Here is a 19,279-nt window from a genome sequence, read left to right on the forward strand (position 1 = left end):
GGTTTTAGATAAGGCGGAGCACGTGAGCGCGCACGTGAAATTCTTATACGGTTTTTGCACTGGTCTGAGCTGGCTGGCAACGTGTTCTGTCGGGATAGGCTGGGTTTGCTTCGGTTATGTCCTACTCCTGGGGGAATCAGGAGTGTTTATGTGGGCGGACGTAAACCAAACCCGCCCAGAAATTCGAAGTAGACCATCATCCCTCGCAGGGGGAATTCCCTTGCACTTTACGCATTGTATCTTGGTGCATTGTGCATGTGCAACCCACGGCCAAAGATAGCCAGTTCACTTTTCATTTCCAAAAACGTGCTTGACCCAACTCCAAGAAATCTCAACCTCTAAAGACCATTTACTTCTTTGGTCATGGTTAGATGTAATAAGAAAATGCATTTCAAAATCATATATTCGGTTAATTTTTTTTATTAAAATACACATGAGAGTTATATGTTTTTAAAACAAATTTTAATTTAATAAACTAAATTTCAGGAACTTTCAACCCAATTTTAAAAGAAAATTTTATCCAATTAGGTGCAAATTAAATTGAAAATGGGGTTTAACACTTTGATCTAATTTGTTTCAAGCATTTTTTTTATTTTTATTGGCAATACACTGAAAAAGGGAATTCGTTTCGGGCGTTAAACTTATGGTCTTACCTATTTATAAGAGAATGAATTTCTTGGTGACCCCTAGTTCTGAATTCAAGTGAAATAGAGGTATTTGTGATATGGAAATTCAAGTGTGCTTTACCATTAAAAACACAGTAACATGCTTCCCAATGGCTTGTTTTCTTATTTGGATAAAGAATGCGCACCATCAAGCTTTCGATGATAGGAAGATAAAACTGAGAAAGACGAGGTTGAGGTTTTGAAAGAGTACATTAAAATCACATCTTTTGAATACATCTATGGTTTGAAAACCCTTCCACAACTAAACAGAAAAGTTGTCGGAACCTTGAAGTTCAACAACACCGGTGTAATAAGCTTAGCCAGCCATATGTGCATCTTTTACGTCTCTTTGAGGTTTCTTTAGCAGTTGGGCCTTAGTGGCCCGCCGATACATAATATGGTCCTCCCCAGCACAATCATGCTTTGGCCCATAAATGCCAATCTAAAGTGATAGAGAGAGATAGGTTATCACCTCTGCATGATTCTTCAACGTGGTCATATTGAACTGATTTGCACCCTTTAATTGATCATTAGAAATAGGTAATGAAATGATGATAACTTCTAGAACAAAGCAAATAATGGAACTATAAATTTGGATGGGCAAACTAATGAACCACCTGGCACAAGAAGTTGAAATAGTTTAGCCAGGATGCTCAACAGACAACAGTCATTATCTTGGCTATTAGTGTCCTCTTCCTGCAACATCGGCCTCCTTGCAATTAAAATTGTGCCTTGGCTTCGATTCACCATTAAACCAATCACGACTTCCCAATACAACAAGATCAAGAAGCTTTCTTCTAGCATCATATATAGGATTTGGTTCAATCAAACATCCCCTCTCATATGCTTCTCTCAAAAAGATGGTATGCCTCTTCCCCTTGGTGGACAAATAAAATATGCCCGGATGGTCCAAGAACAAATCCCTTATATTTAACTCGATCCCAAACCATTTCCTAAACTGGCTGATCTTCTCCACTTCCACCATCTTCTCCACCGTCAGGCTCAAGAATTCATGAACGATTGCAACCGCCCGTTTCTCCAATGCCATCACTCCAGCCTTAGACCTCTTCTTCTCTAAAATCTCCTCATACGGTCCCACATACGGCAACCTTTGCCATTCCTTAACCTTGGCCCTAAAATTCTTGCTCAACTTCATACACGGAGGATACCCATGTTTAAAACTATATCTCATTTCCACCCTTTCAACACTGCAGTCCTGCTTGCAACACTCCATAACCCTCCAATTTTCAACCGATGCCATGAAACGATCTCTAGGACTCGCATCAACTAGTTTCAAGACATGAGTGTTGGGTTCATGAGCATCACAAAGTCGAAAAAGATGAGAGTTTCGAGCTATTACCGATTCCTCAAAATCATCGGGAAGCCCAAGTTCCCTCCAAACCTTGAAAATGGCACGAAGTGGCAAAATTTTGGATGTGGACATTGACAGAAGCCGTAATAAACGGTCAACAACTCCTGGCAACGAAACAGTGATAGCCTCTGCTTCTTGGCATGAAATCTCCATAGCAGCGTCAGTTAATTTGCAAAAGGGTTGGGACTTGGTGGGGTCATAGAAAATGTGAAAAATGTGAGGATATTTGCGGAGGAAGGCAGCGGCGCCACGATTGAGGTGAAGCCTTTGGGAGAGCCTGGACAGGAAGTCAAGGGACACACATGGGTTCTTTGGGTTTGCGAGTATGAGGTCTTGAACGGCGATGACTTTGACAAGATGCTTGTACTTGTCCATAAGTTTCTCAAACACAGGGTCTCTAGCTCTTGATGCTACGTAGTGTGAAGAGCTTGTTTTCGACCGGACAGCCATGAATGACTGGCCAGGGTGTTTGATTATGAAATTGACAATGTGGGTTCTCATCCTTGTGCACAATTAGCCAATGTTCACTTATGTATCTTAGCCCAGCTACGACTTTCGTCAAACACATGCCGCATATTGGTTTTTTAACATAAAAACATGGCCCATATTGGTTTCTTCAAATACAACGTGACAATGCGATGTGAACTTAGCTGTAAATGCCCAAAAAGGGAACTCGCTTCGTGTCGTCTAGACCAGAAGATGCTTTAGGCGTCAGCGCAAGGACGTCGGGCACTAGCAGCCATGACCCCGTGTGCCCCAGTTTCTCATGCGGATTGCCGCCGTCCGATGCAGTTTATTTGGAATCTTGGTATTGAAGTTTGGCGAAATGAAGGTGGGAAACTGGAAAGTTTCCCAAAACCGCTCATTGCTTTGGCTCTAAACCATAACTCACTTTAGCCAGCACACAACTAGAAGCTATAGAAAGACTCTCAATGCGCAAAATGTAAAGCACAGGGCTAGTGGTCCGCTTCTCGCCTTTGGAGCAGCCCTTGTCGATGGTGCCGCTGTAGGTATTGGTCAAGCCGTTTTCGGAGTGAAAGGGGTTGGGGATCACGGGATTTTTGCCGGTGAGGTGGGGACTGAGGTGGGAAAAGAGCGAAGAAATCAGTGGTTGGGCTGTGATCTAAGGCTCCTGGAGGTGGAGAAAGAGCGGAAGAAGAGCTTTTTGTTGGAGGTGGTGGTCCAGGATTTCGATTTAGGGATTAGTTATTGTATAGGGGATCGGAGACTGGAGAGAGCCACTGGGTTTTGGTTTTCAAGCCGGAGTAATGCTGCACACTCTCACGGTCACATTTCTCACACTCATTTTTACATATATATTTTTTTTAAGTAATTTTAAAAATTATCAATAAATTAAAATTCAATAAAAACATATCTTAAATTCAATTTTAAAAAACACCTAAAACTAAAAAGGTGAAAAAATAAATATATAAAGAGTAAAAGTATATATAAAGAAGGGTTTGAACCTCTAGCTTTTATAACCGGCAGATAATATTCAACTTAGAAAATAGTCGAATATTCTTAAATATGGTAAAATATTAATTATCTAATAGAAATTCATAATTATGACCCTTCAAAACAATAAGATCTTCAATCAACTCCTCGTATTAAAGTGAGTGTTTTGTACCCTCTACTAATAGAAAGCTGAGCATCCGCTTGAAACACCAAAAAAATAATATAACTTTTTACATAGAAATAATTTTTATTCTTATAACAAAATACCTCACAAATAAAATGCACATCGACAAAATCGCTAACAAGTAACCATTAGAACCATCATCTTGATTAGTTTTACAAACTCAGGAAGTGTTTGGCAACCGGGATGCGCCCACCTAGTTATTGTGCCCTCTCGGTAATGGTGCCTTCCAACACATGACTCATCAAACCCAATTTTTAAAATGACCTTTTTACCCATTCATTTGTTTTTCCAGCGCACACTCTTCTCCTACATGCAAGTCTTCTCCCTCTGCAAGCCCTCCACGCCATTTCCCTTCCAAAGCCTTTTCCTATTTCTCAAGGTTCACTTTGTCCAGGTTAATATTTCTCTTTCTTTTTATTTTCTTTTTTCTCTCCCTCTCGGGATATTTATTTCAGAAAACCTTTCCCTTTCCCGCTCTTCCTCCCTCGCTCACCCTCTCTGTCACTCCAGCCAACGGACACCGAACACCGGCGTCGCTTACCCCTCTCTCACCCCAGCGTAAGGTTCCGGCAACCCTATCTATCACTCCACCGGTGTTGAAGAAGGCTCTCTTTCTCTCCTCCACCGGTGGTTTGTGTCTCTCTCCAAAATTGCAGATGCAAACTTTTTATGTGGGTTGCTTTAGTTTTTCATTTCCTTGTAAGTTTGTGTAACTTTGGTACGTGTGTGTGAATTCAATAAAAAATTTGTGTATACAGAGAGAGTCTGGGAATAGTCTTTATATACAAATTGTTTATTTTTCTTGTCTATCACACAAAAGCTGGCCAGATTAGAACATTTCTTGGGACAGCTTGTTGAAAAATACCCACGGAGCAAAACAAAAAAGAAAAGCATTTTGTTCTTGAACCTTCTGCTGGTTCAAAAGTAACGCCATTTTTCTTGGAGTTTTTGTTTTGGCTTTGAAAGATCTTCATGTTTCAAGGAAAAAAAAAAATCAAAAAGTGAAGGATGGAGCGCAGGGGGATGCCTGTTTCGGTGATTTGGGCATTCTCAAAAAAAAATTTAAAAAAAAAACAAAAAAAAAAAACTCAAAAAGTGGCCAGAGAAAGATAAGGGTAATATAGTCAAAGTGTGTAAAATATTAATGTTAAAAGTTCAAAGTTTGATGCTCAAAAGGTCAAAAGGTGAACAGGGTCTAGGACATCCCTGTTGCCAAACGAAGCCTGTCTCGGGGCTTGGAGGTGAGTGAAAATTTTGGTGGTCAATAGTGGCCATTGGGTTAGAATGAATGGAAAAATAATTAAAAGTTCTTGAAATTGATTTGAATTATATATATGATATTTTCATTTCTGTTGTATTTTGTATTTTCATATATTGAATGATGGTGAAAGTCAATTTTTGTTTTTACAAACATTAATTTTTCATAACTAATTTTTACCATAATGTCATTCAGTTATACCACAATCATCTACTTGAATTTCATTACTTTTTTTAAAAAAAATTATTAAGAAATTACTCTAGAACAAAACTAAGAATCTGTTTGACATTGCGGTTTCAATAAGTGCAATTTTAAAAATTATATTTTTGAAAATCGTTATTTTTTAAAATCGTAAATGCATTTGGTAAAATATGTTAAAAAGTTTTTTTTTTATCAAATATTTGTTATGTGAAATCGTGATTTTAGTTTAAAATTTACACTTTTTCAAATAAGCACCCCCTAAACAAGCTAGACTGCTCATAAAAATCGCATATTTTTTTTCTTATTTTAAATTGGAATATCAAATGCTTTACATTTTGTACTATCTTTTAAAAATACAAATTATTTTTACTAAATTGCAATTTTAAACACACTCTAAATTGTGAACAAAACTTTTATGTTTCAAGTAAGCAACCTTATTTAAAACTTTAAATGACATTAAAATAAAATTTGAATATTAAATAAATTTCCCCCATTTCACTATAAATTGAGAGATCTTACCCTTAACAAGTTTTTTTTTTTTTTGTTGCCGCTTAAAAATTTTAATTGACTCATTATAGATACTCGTACGTATCTACGAGAGACAAGTCCCCAAAACCCCAAAAGAAGTAAAAAGTAGGATTAAAAAAAGACAGCACCGCTATCAGTGTGTCAGAATAGTTGCTAAGGAGGAACATGCTTGCCCGGGAGCGGTAACTCTTGCCCCGTCAACATCACTCGGTAAAAGCGAAAGCAAAAGCATAAATAAAATCGAATCCACAACAATCTTCATTAGTCGTCCAACTACCGTAGCATTCTCAACTGTACTTTTTTTTTTTTTTTTTTTTTTTTCTCTCTCAATTTTATTACTTTTATCGTCAATTTTTCAACTAGAAAACAGTGGTTATTATTGTCATCTTGAGTCAATAACGAATTTGCTTAATAAGTAAAAATAAATATACGTGAAGCCTTTGATAAGGGGGTGAAAAAACAGTTGGTTAGTAAAATTTATTAACGACTTTCACTAACCGTTAAGCAGTTAACGGTTAATTAAATTAGTTAATAATTAATCGGTTTTTTTTTAAAAAAAAAATTGGGCTTAGCTAAACTCATCAAGAAAAATTCTTTGGGCAATCGTCAACTCACGAGTACTTAAGCTAGGCTAAAAAGCCAGCTAGATTGCACATGGGCCAAAAAGCTTGCTTATATAAAATTTAAACTTTAATAAACTAACACGGATAAAAAGCCAACTAGATTGCACATGGGCTTGCACCAAGTTGTGCGTTTACTTCTTCTGGTTAACCCATCTTAGAACATTTTCAATGGATGAGCTATATTTTTATGTAAAATGGCTTCTCAAAATTAACTTTTATCTAGTTTAGCTCAACCATTTTTAAATGTATCTACATCCGATTAGCTATATTTCTATCTATTTTATTAAAATATTATTAAAAGTAATAAAAGTTTTGAGAAAAATAGAACATGTGAGAGGAAAAATGAGAAAAATTTTGGGAAAAATATAACATGCAAAGAAAAAGTAGGAAAATATTTGGGAAAAAGAGAAAACAGATGAGAGAAATAATGAAAAATAAAATAGCTTCATTGAAAAGTGTTGCTACATTTAGCTTTTTTTTAGCTATTTCAATCAAATATCTATTTTACATTTTCTTTTGGCTAATCCAATGTATGAGTTTTTAAAACATTTGAATAGTCATTTTTTATAAAAGTAATATTTAGCTCTTCCATTGAGAATGCTCTTATTTATAGATAATAAATGTTGAGTAGTTGCTTTAGTTGAGCAATGTTGGACAACTAGTTTTATGAAAAAACTATAGAGAATTATGCTCTACAGACTACACTGAAGAGGAGCTATTGGCTCAAACAAATTTTTCATTATTTCCACCTAAATGAACAAGTTTTATTTTCTCAAACAAATCAAATCCTCTGTTTAAAACCCTCACAGTTCTCATCAGTAGCCACCACCAAGAACTTTGCATTATAAATTTGCATACTTCATTTTAAGGTGTTCTTGCTAAATGGAGACCCAAACGATCGTAAGTTCTCTTCTTCCAAAGAGAAGCGTAACAATCTTCTCTTTTAAAAATCACGTGGGGAATAGAGTGTAGATTATGCAAAGATTCTATGCGCTCTTACCCCTCTCTGTCTCACCCAGCCCTCCCTCTCGTCAATCACTCACCCTCTGCCTCAATCTCTTGAAATTTCCCCCTCTTTCTCCCTACCTCTCTCTCTTTCTCACTCTGTTTCTGTCTCTGTAAAGGGGATTAAATAGAGAAAGAGAAGAAGACAGAAGAAGGAGAAGAAAAGGAGAGTGGGTAGCGTCGGCAGGAGAGGGGAAAAAGAAGGAAGAAAGGAGGTGGGCAGTGGGGGTGGCGGTTGCTTTCCCAAATTCTATGCGCAAAAAAAAAAGAGTATAATGGGCAAGGATCAAACCCTAGTCACCCATATCACAAAAGGGAATACTTACCGCTATACTACAATACCTTATTGTTATGTACCACATAATATTTATATATATAATATAAATATATATTATATTTTAAAAGAGGAATGATACAGCCTGGATCTAACTTTTTTTCTTATTTTTTAATTTTAAAAAATTAAAAAAGTTTCAGAATCAATAATTTTTATTTTGGTCATTCTTTTATTTGTTATTTTTTAAAAAAATAAAAATTGTATTTTTATTCATAATAATGACCAACTTTTTTAAAAAAATGGTCATTGTTATGAAGAAAAATACAACTTTTATTTAAAAACAAAAAGCCAAATAAAAGAATGACCAAAATAAAAATTATTGCTTCATAAATTTTTTTATTTTTTTATTTTTTAAATTAAAAAATAAAAGGTAAAAATTGGCTTAAAATTGAACAAAATAATTATACTTTTAGCATTTTTCATTTTAAAAAGGTCATTCACTGTTTTCAAAAACCCTTAGCGATTAGTAATTAGGGATTAAAACGATTAGTGGTTTTAAACTTTTACTCCTACCTTTGATCCTGAATATTATATTTATATTAACACTGGTTCGTGTTCGTGAGCCGTCGTATCATCATTCCTCGGCTCACTTCCCGGTGAAGCTAAGCTGAAAAGTTGAAAACTCAATTATTCAATTATCTCCAAAATACGTGTGGATTTTCTGAACGATATGATAAAATGGCGATAAATTGAGATAACGGGAATGGTGATGTAACAGGACGGCTTGCAGGGACGCAATTCTGGCTGTTTTGCAGTGCAACAGCGGCAGGTGTAAGACTGTAGCCTGTATCTGTACGGACTGAGATCTTCCCCATAACATTTTGAAGAGAAAGGCTTGAACTTCTTTCAATTTTCCCAACGGCGCACCTTAATTTTCTCTTATTTGTCCTAGTGGCCATATAGTTTGAAATAATGTTCTTGGTTATTATTTTTATTTTTTAAGCGATAAAGACTAAACAGAACAAGGTTAAGAATAATCCTAATAACACCTTATTTATTGGGGGGCATTGGTTAGGAGTGAATGGATATAGGTATGGACTAGATTCTCTTTTTCATTTTTACGTATACAAGTGGAAGAAGGAGAATGATAATCGAACTAATAATTTCAGGTTTATGAGGTGTGATTTCAAGAAAAATGATAAAAGTCATTTCATAATTAATTAAGATTTTATTTTGTTAAATGTAATTGTGTACAAGATGTTACCTAATATAAAATTTTTAAATAAGGTGAAAACATATTTATAAGGTGACATCTTGAATATGTTAAATATAACAAAATAAATTTGTTATCATAAAACGGTTTCTTTATATACTTGAAAAATATAATGTTTTTTTTTTACATGTCTATACAAGAGGGAGAATTAAATTCAAACTAAAGACCTATGTTTTATGAGGCGTGGTTCTTAGTGGATTGAACTATTCCTTGAAAACAAATAGAGTGAATCCTAAGGAACATATGAAACAAAGCGAAGTTAGGCTTTGGATAAGAGAGCACAGGCTTTCCTTTTGTGGTCTGGTAGAGACCAAAGTCAAAGCAGTAAATAAGGAGTGAAACTGCTTGACCATAGGGAAAGGAGAAAGTTCTTCAGAACATTTCGAGGGTTGGGAGGCCTTTTGTAACCATCTCAGTTCTCCCAATGGTAGAATTAGGGTTTGTTGGGATCCGGCCTTTGTTTGAGTTTCCATGATCGAGGAGAATGAACAGGCAATTCATTGCAGGGTTCAAGAGGCAGGAAAAGCGTGGAGTTGTTTTGTCTCTGTGATCTATGGGAAGGTATTACCTAATTCAAACTCTCCCAATAACATAATGACATGAAATTCACGTAATTTAAAATCTATGATTTCATTAAAATTGTAAGATATTATGATCTTTATTGTCCCTCACCATGAACTAGATCTCTCAATTTCAAATAAATTTGATAATATTCAGTTAGTTATAGTAGATGAGTATTTTTGTCTTTTCACTTTTTAATGATAAAAAATGCTTCTATAATATAACTAACAGAATATTATCCTGTTAATTTGAAACGAAGAGGATCCTCATTCTAATCACCGACCGCTCTACGGTCTTATTTATTACACTTTTTTTTATTGTTATTTACTCATTTATTACATTTTGATTAGAATCGAGAAGAATGTTTGGGCCGGTTGGGATTTATCATTATGTTTTATGAACAGAAAAAGTAAAACTAAAAAATTTAAAAGTATCTATTATATTTTATTATATTTTATTAGTATACTTGGAGATTTTAAAATTGTAAGCATAGTTAATTTTTTTTTTTTTAAAAAAAACTCTGATAGTTATGTAGTGGCTAAATATTAAAAGTTTATAAATACTTCAACTATTTGAGGTTCAAAAATTTCCAATTTTTAGTGAGAAAGATTATTTTCTCATGAAAAATAATAAAGACACTACTTAAACTCAACTTTGGCTCAACTTTTTTCTTAAGTTAAAAAAAAAAAATAATAAATAAATAAATTGTCTTGTGATAGAGAGAGAGCTTTAAACTAGAAAAAGAAATTTGATTTAAAAGTTATATCAAAGTTAAGTTTAAGTTGTGCTTGCATCACACATCTTTTCTCTGTATATGATTTTGAGAGTATCCACGTACATTAATTAAAGAAAGCATGTTACCAAATATATCTGATTTTATAACATTTCAAAAAATATTTTATGCAGCACAATTATGTTGCCCTAGGCCTAGCTATAAGTCTTCTGGAGTGGTCCCACGTATTGTTGAATAAATAATTTACGCGTGTTTCATGTTCTAATCACATTTTGTTAGAGCTTTAATTAACTTTTAATATTTTATAATTTGGACCACACCAAAAGCATAATTGTTGGGAATAAAATCCACTAGGAGTCCCACTATCTCTCAACAATCTTTAATTATCTCATAAGGTTCTATATTATCTCAACTACCTCACATTATTTCCCAATTATTTTTAAATGATTCTTTAATCATCTGAAGAGAGAAGATTAAAGAAGCAGTTACAGAGAGGTAAATGATCAATCATTATTTTTTAATACATTGCTAGCTCTGGCTACATTTTGACCTCATATACGATTGCTAACTTAAGTATTGGAGGGTCTACGGGGCCTCGAAGCCCCATAGACCTCTTTAACGCTCTTATTATTTTGTAGGAACCCGAAGATCGCTGGTTAGAGACACCTTGAAGAACGTGAAAATCACAACAAACGAAAACTGTTAGATCCAAAAAATGCTTCAACAATAATGAAATCCCGTTTTTTTTTTTTTTTTGTAAACAAATGAGGAATGTACGGCAGAATACTCTTAATATTTTTTCTTAAAAATGACTCATATTTTAGAGAGTAATCCTACCGGCTTGTAACGTTTATGTACTATCCTTTATGCATATTGATATGGTAGTGTTAAGTTGCCTGCTATATATACATACACACCCCAACAAAAAAATAAAAAATAAAAAAGGTTGCGACCATCAAATCTTCGTAGTTGGAGGTGGTCACAATTTTAGTGGAGAACTGACCACTTCATTGCCCTTAATAGGGTAGTTAACCACGCATAAAAGTGACTGAATACTTTTTTTTCTAACTAATATAACTGTAGTACATTGCATAATAGTTATGAGTAAATTGCAAGCACAACTAACACTTTTATATTTTAAGAAAAAGGTAAAAAGTTGTTGCAATAATGATCTAAGAGCTACTCCAACAAAGTAGTTGAAAGGTTCATAATAGTTAAATATAGTTATTATGAACCCTTTTTCCTATCTAGCAGATACTTTAAAATAAAATTGTGCTATAGTAAAAACTTTTACGGTAACACTTTAAAAGCTTTTTAAATTTATTTTACCGCCCTTTTCTATCTCTCCCTCTCTCTCATTCTTCTCCTCCTCCTTAGGCTTCCTCGTCTCTTCAAGCCAAACCCCCAATCTCTCTTCTTCAATCTTCATACGCAATTCGCTCAAAACCCCAATGGGGAAACCCATCTCGCTAACCTCTTTGCTCGCCACCTTCCCAGCTCTCTCATTCATTGGCAAGTAGATCAGCGAGGCCCAACTCAACATCAAGTTGACATACGGCACTCAAAACCACGTGTTGTCATGTGCTAAGCCATCGTTATAGGCCTCTAGAACAAGTGTCGTGACACTGCCTCCACGCTCACCCAAAGTAAGGCTAGAGGTGACAACAATAAGCCTACCTGCAAAAGAAGACAAGTCGGCTCCACCAGTGAGTGTAGGCAAACCATGCTTCGGCCCGATGGGGGTGTGGTGTTCAAGCCCGGGCCAAGAGATTGGTCCATTAAGATCAATTGAAAAAAAGGAAGAGGTTGGCGATACCAACAATGATGGTGAGGGTCGCAATTAACATGAGCACGGTAGAGAATTATGGGGACAAGAGAGAGGGAAACAAAAAAAGTAGGTTAAAAACAATAAAAATAACGTTCGATGAAAATAGAGTGAAATAAATAATTTGTTAAAGTTTGTATTCATAATGCAGTAGCTTCTTTTTTTTTTTTTTTTTTTTAAGTGTTTTGGGTAGTTAAAATAACTAGTGTTGCTCGGGTGAAGTAACAATCTCAACTAATTAATTATTATTATTATTTTAAAACAATGGCTTAATTGGAACTTTTATCCAAGCAGTAGGATACAAATGTAATTTACAGAATTACCCATTCAAAATATTAAAAAGTGTTAGAGAAGGCCCTCAAAAAATGCAAATAGCTGTCCCGCCCTTCTCTTCCATCATTTCTATGCAAATTCCTTCTTAACCTTTTACAGCAAAGAAAAGCCAAGGAATTGAAAAAGACCAAAGACGTGCTTCACCAGAAAAAGGCTCTTTCATTTTTCACATATTATTATCATACATTCCCCCTCTCTCTGTCTCTCTCTCTCTCATTCATTAGTGACTTTTCACAGCTTAGAAGAACTCTTCCAAACCGAACAGCACCAAAACCAACACCAACCCAAACAGGTAAAATTCTTGGCCTAAAATTTCCACACAACCAATCAACTACTCCATCTTCTTCTGTACGTTCCAGTTCCACGCTCTGTAATTGGTTGGAAATTTGTAGCACCCCCCACCTGGATCTGAGATGGGTCTCTTTCTCTTTTTTCTCTAACTAGGGTTTCTGCAGAGATTCTTAGCTAAATTTGGCAAAATGCCGCCATTTTTCGCAGTGGACCTGTCTCTCTCTTAAGCCTTTGCTTTTGCCTCACACAAGCTCCATATATAGCAACTACCTTTGGCCTTTTTTTGTGGTGGGTTTTGTTGATTACATCCTGGTTTATTCCCTGCCTTCACAAACTATATATAAACAACAAGATTCTTACTTTTTCTTTCTTTCTTTTTTCTTTTTCTTTTTTTTTTTTGGGTAGGAGGTTCAAAAGTAGAAGATTCTTACTTCCTTCTTGATATAGGGTAAGAAAATCGAGCATGGCGAGGGAGAAGATTCAGATCAAGAAGATTGACAACGCCACGGCTAGGCAAGTCACTTTCTCCAAGCGCCGAAGAGGTCTTTTTAAGAAAGCTGAGGAGCTTTCTGTGCTTTGCGATGCTGATGTTGCTGTTATTATCTTTTCTTCTACTGGAAAGCTCTTCGAGTACTCCAGCTCAAGGTCTCTCTCTCTCTCTCCCTCTCTTGACTCTTTATACGCACCCTTGTGATTATATTTTCACTGTAAATTGATGGCTTCCTTACCGACCAAGTTTCACACTTTGATCTCGAACAAGGATGGTATCTTTTAAACGGCTTCTTGCTAAAATCATTGAAAGATTGAGAGCTAAGAAGACCCACGTCAATGGAAGTAATAAAGCTAGCTGTTAGGTTTTTACTTATATATATAAAGGATAATATTAAATTATTGGTGTGGTAAATGGTCTGCAAGTTGCTTGGAGTTCGAAACGGCGTGTCGTGGTTCGAGATGAATGGGTGGGAATTGGATTCTGTCACCCACACCATCGGATCTCGTTATGATACTGTTTGGTTGGATCGATAGGCTCGAAACTGTTGTGTTTTGCGGCAGAGCTGAGTGGCCCGTATGTATGTATGTCAGGCTGGTGGGGAGCTTGAATATACATCTTGTCTGTTTAGGTTGATTTATGTTTTGCTTTTGCATCGATCGTACTGTTTTCTTGAAACAGTTTAATTAAGCTGCGACTTATGTGGGAATGTTGCCAGGATTTCATGAAATTCATGTTAATTATAAAAAAGAAAACTGTGCAGTTATTTACAAACGGTGAAATAATTAAGAGAAATTGATAAGTCAGATTTTTTGCTTAATTATGAACTGTTTGTAAATAACTTAATTTGTAGTATTTTTAAGAAATGTTTTTAAGGCTTTCATGAAATATTTAGTATAAATTAAGAGCATCACTCTATTAACGTGTATATTTGTGCTTTTTGTTTCATGAGATAGGTTTAGAGTAATGTGTTTGTCATTAATGTTTTGCTTTAGATTGTTATTGTTTCCTTACTTTTTTAAGAAGGGTGTAGTCATTATTTATTTATTTATTTTTATTTTATGTAAATCAAACTTTAAAAGCGAAGGGGAAGGGGGCACAACCAAATACACATGAAGTATATAACCAATCCCAATAAAAGAGAAAAAGAAGAAAACACGTTAAAATGTTTCGGTAAAACTAGAAAGACGAGGACTATGAAAACAACAGAAGCAGGAGGAGGGAGGAGAATTAAGGCATATGAGAGGAATAGAAGCAATGTTGTTATGCCATAAAGAGAGATAATGAAAATGAGTTGAACCACATGACTAATTAAAGATTCTTATAGGAATAAGGAAACCATCTTTCCAATAAACTCCAGCCAAATACATTTGCCAACAGCTACGTTGGAAGAACATAAAAATCAAATTCAGAAATTAAAAGGGGCCTCAAATGGCATGAGAAATGGGAGGTGACAGTTTTCTTTGTCATTGTCCTTGTCCGTAGCCATGCGAGTGGACTCTAGACTTGTGGATTGCGGTAATACCAGTAAACAAAATGTTGGTTGCAGAAGTTTAATCGTAAATGCTAAAGCAGGCTAAGCAGCTTATATTTCAGTGGTTATAGCGGCTGCAAGTCTTGAATTCATTCATAATTATTATGATAATAATGTTAATTAAGAATGTGGTTGTGTGTATTTATCATTGTTCTTTCCTTTTTTTCTTTTACATATTATGTGGTCCAAATAGGACCAAAGTGGAGCCAAGACAATGTTCTAATATACTGAACTAATTGCAGTTGAGCATCTCATCATAGTGCTAGCAGGTAGACAAGTGAAGACTGGAATGATTAGTTATTTCACATTTCTCAGAAGTACAATATTTGCTAGCAACGACCCTGTTGTTTCAGAACATCTGTATATTGAATCTTTGGCTTACAAAAATTAGATGCGTCTACTATGGTTCTTGTTGCTTTTGTTGAGGGATATCACATCCTTGATATGAAAAGTATATTATGACTGATTCTGGATATCTGGGGGAATATTTGGATAAAAGTAGTAGGATTGTATGGATATTTCAGTGGCCCTTTTTAACAAATGTAAGTGATGCTTACTTTTAAACCAATATATGATATAGAATGATGCATGAAATATATATATATATATATATATATATATATATATATATATATATATGTTAAAGGCTCGCTCACTAGATGGTGAGAAAGTACAAGAAAGAAAAAAGAAAATAAAAAATGTGTCATATTGCCGAACAATGAAATATAGTTCTGGTTTCTTTCTGTTTTTATTTTAATTTCTTGAAATAGACTAAGTTAATGACTAGTTTTAGCGTACACATTTCAAACAATATTAGTTTAGTGATACATTAGTAGCTTTCATGTACAGCAAGACATGCTTTATAATATGATTAATATCTACCAATATTTTCTCATATGCTCAGGTATACTTGTCTCTTCTGAAAATGGGAGATCGAAGATAGACATTCACTGGTAGATTGTATTAGTGCTTGAAGAAAATTTTCTTATTCTAATCAGTTTTCTTTCTTCTATCTTTTTATTTTTATTTTTTTAAAAAAAAATCTTAGAATCTTCCCTTTTTTGGGGTAAATATATTTGACTCCATCATATGATCAATTAATTAAGCGAAGCTTCCAAATAAGCAAATTTTCATTTATTTGCTACAAGATGTTTCCCCCCCTTCAGTAAATTCCCGTCCAGACCCCAGTCCTTTCTCCATGTTATGGCTACTTGAACTTTCAATCCAAGCTATATTTTACTTGAAGATTGCATTTGCTTTTAACGTATTCAATATTTCAATGAATGGACATAAATATCTTCTTTGGAATCGAGTATATATGTTCTCACAAGTGACTTTGTAATACTTTGGTGTTTTGAAGTATGAAGGAAATAGTAGAAAGACATAAGTTGCACTCCAAGAACCTTGAGAAACTTGATCAGCCATCTCTTGAGTTGCAGGTCAGTGTGTTTTTTTTTTTTTTTTTTTTTTTAATTTTTTTTTTATTATATTCATTTGTGCATTTATTTTTTTCATTATGATAAAACACTTGAAGCACAGAATGCGCTAAAAAAATGATGTTAACGGTGTTTTGAAGTACTTGGTCGATAAGTTTTATCTACTCCTAGCTGCATAAGATCCTATGCATCTGATGACTTTTGATCTTGGTATTTAAAGCCCTTTATCTATTTGAAAAACTGCCTATATTTTGTTTGTGTTTCTAAATTTAATGTTATAATGTCTCCGCTCCTCCCCCCTCTCCCAACTGACGACGATAAGCAGTGATTTCCTTTCTGTAGAAATTTGCAATTATATAAAATGGGAGAAAATAGTGGAAGCAAGAGATAAAAAGGAGACTAGAGATTTTGGGGTGGTTTGGTCTTAAAGGCCTATGTGACGGCTACGTCCATCACTGATAAATGCCTGTAGGGCTACATTATTACTCTTATTGACTTTAATGAATTAACGTTGGTGTTGCAATTGAGCCTATTTATAAAGAAAATTGGGTAGGTGTAGTGAATACAAGAAAGATAATACAATATGGAAAACTTCTATATTCTATCACATTCCAAAATTCTGAAAATAAACTTGTCCAAAAAATTATTTTTCCTTTATTATCTTGGTTATAGATGGAGAGGTACTCATTCAAACTCATGTTTATAGTTCCCAAAGTGCTCTCAGTTTCTGAATGTTGCTACCAATTGCTCTTTGAATTCTTTTATGATCTTTAAACTTTTACAAGACAGAATAATTATATTATTCAAACTCTTAACGGAAACATTTGATTTACAATTTTGACCATTGTATGATCTTTTTCTTTTTTAGGTTTATGTTCTAAAAGAATAATTAAATGTGTATTGCAGCTTGTGGAGAACAGCAACTACTCCAGATTGAGCAAGGAAATTGCAGAGAAAAGCCATCAATTAAGGTATAAATTTTTTAAAAACAAAATGTGAGCTTGGAGGTTTTATGCATGCATATTGTGACATTACATTCCTCATAAAATAGGCAAATGAGAGGAGAGGAGCTCCAAGGACTAAATATAGAAGAACTGCAGCAGCTAGAGAGGTCACTTGAAGCTGGGTTAAGCCGTGTGATAGAGAAAAAGGTCTGTTTTTATTTCTATTAGTCACTTGTTGGTACAATTATGGGCTTGACTCTAGCTTCTATTTTGGTATCTAATAGAATTCTATGCATTTCAGGGTGAGAAGATTATGATAGAGATAAGTGACCTTCAAAGAAAGGTTAGAAACTAAATTTCCCCTATACTGTTGCTCATTGATGAAAAACTTTCTTGCACATTTTCTCCATTTAGAAAAATGTAGTGTAAGAAGAGATATATTAGATGGTGTGAGATAATATATTCATAAAGCATAGATATTTGAGTTGTATGCATGTATAATAGTTTGCAATGTTTTGTGGATCTGAATAGTTATTGTACTTTGAGCTCAAGACTTTAGAGCTTGAGTGAGCTACAGACTATAGTACTCTTGATTTGAAATGTAACTAAGTTGCAGACCTTGTAATTCGGGTTTGACATGTGTCTCGTGTATATATATGAGCAATGAGCAATTCCAGTAGGATTTTGACAAAATTCGTAAGTGTAGTGCAAAATACCACAATTACGGTGAATAAGACAAAACAATCACACACAATAACATCAAGATTTTTGTGGTTTCCTTAATGTGAGGTATGTGCACAGGTGGAAGTGATCGTAAAGAAATTTACTATCAAAGATGGAGAGAAAAAATCACCAAGAATCTATAACCCCAATACACCCAAATCTCACCGAAGGAGAAAACAAAAGAAAAGACAAGAATACAAACTTACCTTTTGTTGGAAATGAATTTAAAATGTTGATAATTATTGTTACTTCTTTATTCATTCACCTTTCTTGTCACGCATTGTTACCGTAAATTTGAATTCATGATCATACAGGGGATGCAGTTGATGGAAGAGAATGAGCGATTACGACAACAGGTATGATCTCTCTCTCTCTCTCTCTCTCTCTCTGTGATTCTATGCTTGCTAATAGAAATTAATGTTCGACTGAAGGTGGCAGAGATATCTAATGGCCGAAGGCAAGTTGGTGGTGATTCAGAGAATGTGATTACTGAGGAAGGCCAGTCATCAGAGTCTGTCACTAACGTCTGCAACTCCACTGGTGCCCCACCTCATGACTATGAGAGCTCAGATACGTCCCTCAAGTTGGGGTGAGTTTAGCTCATTATTTTCAATTTGCTGCAACTAAGCTTTCAGACGCCCTATCCATATTTGGACTCATTGCACAACTTATATAAAGACTAGCCTGGGCCCCTGGCTATACTTTTCGATAAGTAGTTAATGTATGGAAAAAGCTTTGGAGACAATTATTTGATCATACTTTATACCGAAAAGTTGCACCATACATTCTTCTCTTAATTTAATCATACACATGTAATCGGTTGTGACTTCAAAATAAAAAATAAAAAATGTGAAACCGAGTGTAATGATGATTAGTCCGGTGGAAACACATGGGAAGTTAGATTTCCTAAAGAGCAGGAAAACACTTTCTTCAAGGGAAAATTACAGGTGGTGCCAGAACTTGGTTGTGAATCTGGGATTTATGGTGACACATGTCACTTGTAACTTGTGAATCTGTGATATGCATAACTTCTAGGATTTGACAAAAATCTAATATCTCTATAGTAAACCCACTGTCCTGTAAAGAGCAGAGCCCATAGGCACCTTTCCTTCACAAAGAGTAGTGTTTACTTTTATTCAAATGCGCTTTCACTGCAACTTTAGTTGGTATCTGCTAGGACCACTCCCATAAAGATGGAAATCTTTTTTACTTTGAAAATGCTTCAGCATGCTCCCTATAAATATCTTCCTTCTCCACATTTGATGACCATCTTTCACTAAATTGTTGCAGGCTACCCTACTCAGGCTGAATGGGAAGGACTCTGATATCTATATATAGCTTGGGTCAATTTGACATGTATTAGTTGAATACGAATCCAACCCATGCTGGGTTTAGAGGTACTTGAACTTTAAGTACCCTTATTAGTAAAAGGTAAATGAGAACTTTGGTGTTTCTGCTGCGTATATGAAATCAAAGGGGCCACTATAGCTGAAACAGGGGGATTCGGGCCTACTGTGATGAATGGGTTGGAACATATTTTGGATCCGTGACTTTCCTACCATTTCTTTAGA

At 34.9% G+C, this 19,279-nt stretch overlaps 2 protein-coding genes across 7 annotated transcripts; one reads left to right on the forward strand and one right to left on the reverse strand.

Annotated features, from left to right (window-relative positions):
* Positions 1-867: 867 nt before the first annotated feature.
* Positions 868-3,310, reverse strand: LOC132172468 (protein ROOT PRIMORDIUM DEFECTIVE 1). Its single transcript, XM_059583977.1, has one exon. The coding sequence runs from the start codon at positions 2,536-2,538 to the stop codon at positions 1,348-1,350; it is 1,191 nt and encodes a 396-aa protein (XP_059439960.1). The 5' UTR covers positions 2,539-3,310; the 3' UTR covers positions 868-1,347.
* A 9,084-nt stretch (positions 3,311-12,394) lies between these two features.
* LOC132172469 (MADS-box protein JOINTLESS) lies at positions 12,395-19,160 on the forward strand. 6 transcript variants are annotated; one of them, XM_059583981.1, is made up of 10 exons: positions 12,395-12,582; positions 12,735-12,869; positions 12,987-13,226; positions 15,966-16,044; positions 16,948-17,012; positions 17,093-17,192; positions 17,287-17,328; positions 18,023-18,064; positions 18,140-18,297; positions 18,999-19,160. In XM_059583981.1, exons 3-10 carry the CDS (start codon positions 13,045-13,047, stop codon positions 19,015-19,017), a joined length of 687 nt encoding a protein of 228 aa, XP_059439964.1. In that variant the 5' UTR covers positions 12,395-12,582; positions 12,735-12,869; positions 12,987-13,044; the 3' UTR covers positions 19,018-19,160. The 6 variants fall into 6 exon arrangements, with proteins under 6 accessions (XP_059439964.1, XP_059439966.1, XP_059439967.1 ...); XM_059583983.1 differs by having other exon boundaries at positions 12,746-12,869; XM_059583984.1 differs by having other exon boundaries at positions 12,789-12,869.
* The last annotated feature ends 119 nt before the right edge of the window (positions 19,161-19,279 follow it).

This window comes from Corylus avellana, chromosome ca2, assembly GCF_901000735.1.
Source record: "Corylus avellana chromosome ca2, CavTom2PMs-1.0".
Taxonomy (NCBI): Eukaryota; Viridiplantae; Streptophyta; class Magnoliopsida; order Fagales; family Betulaceae; genus Corylus; species Corylus avellana.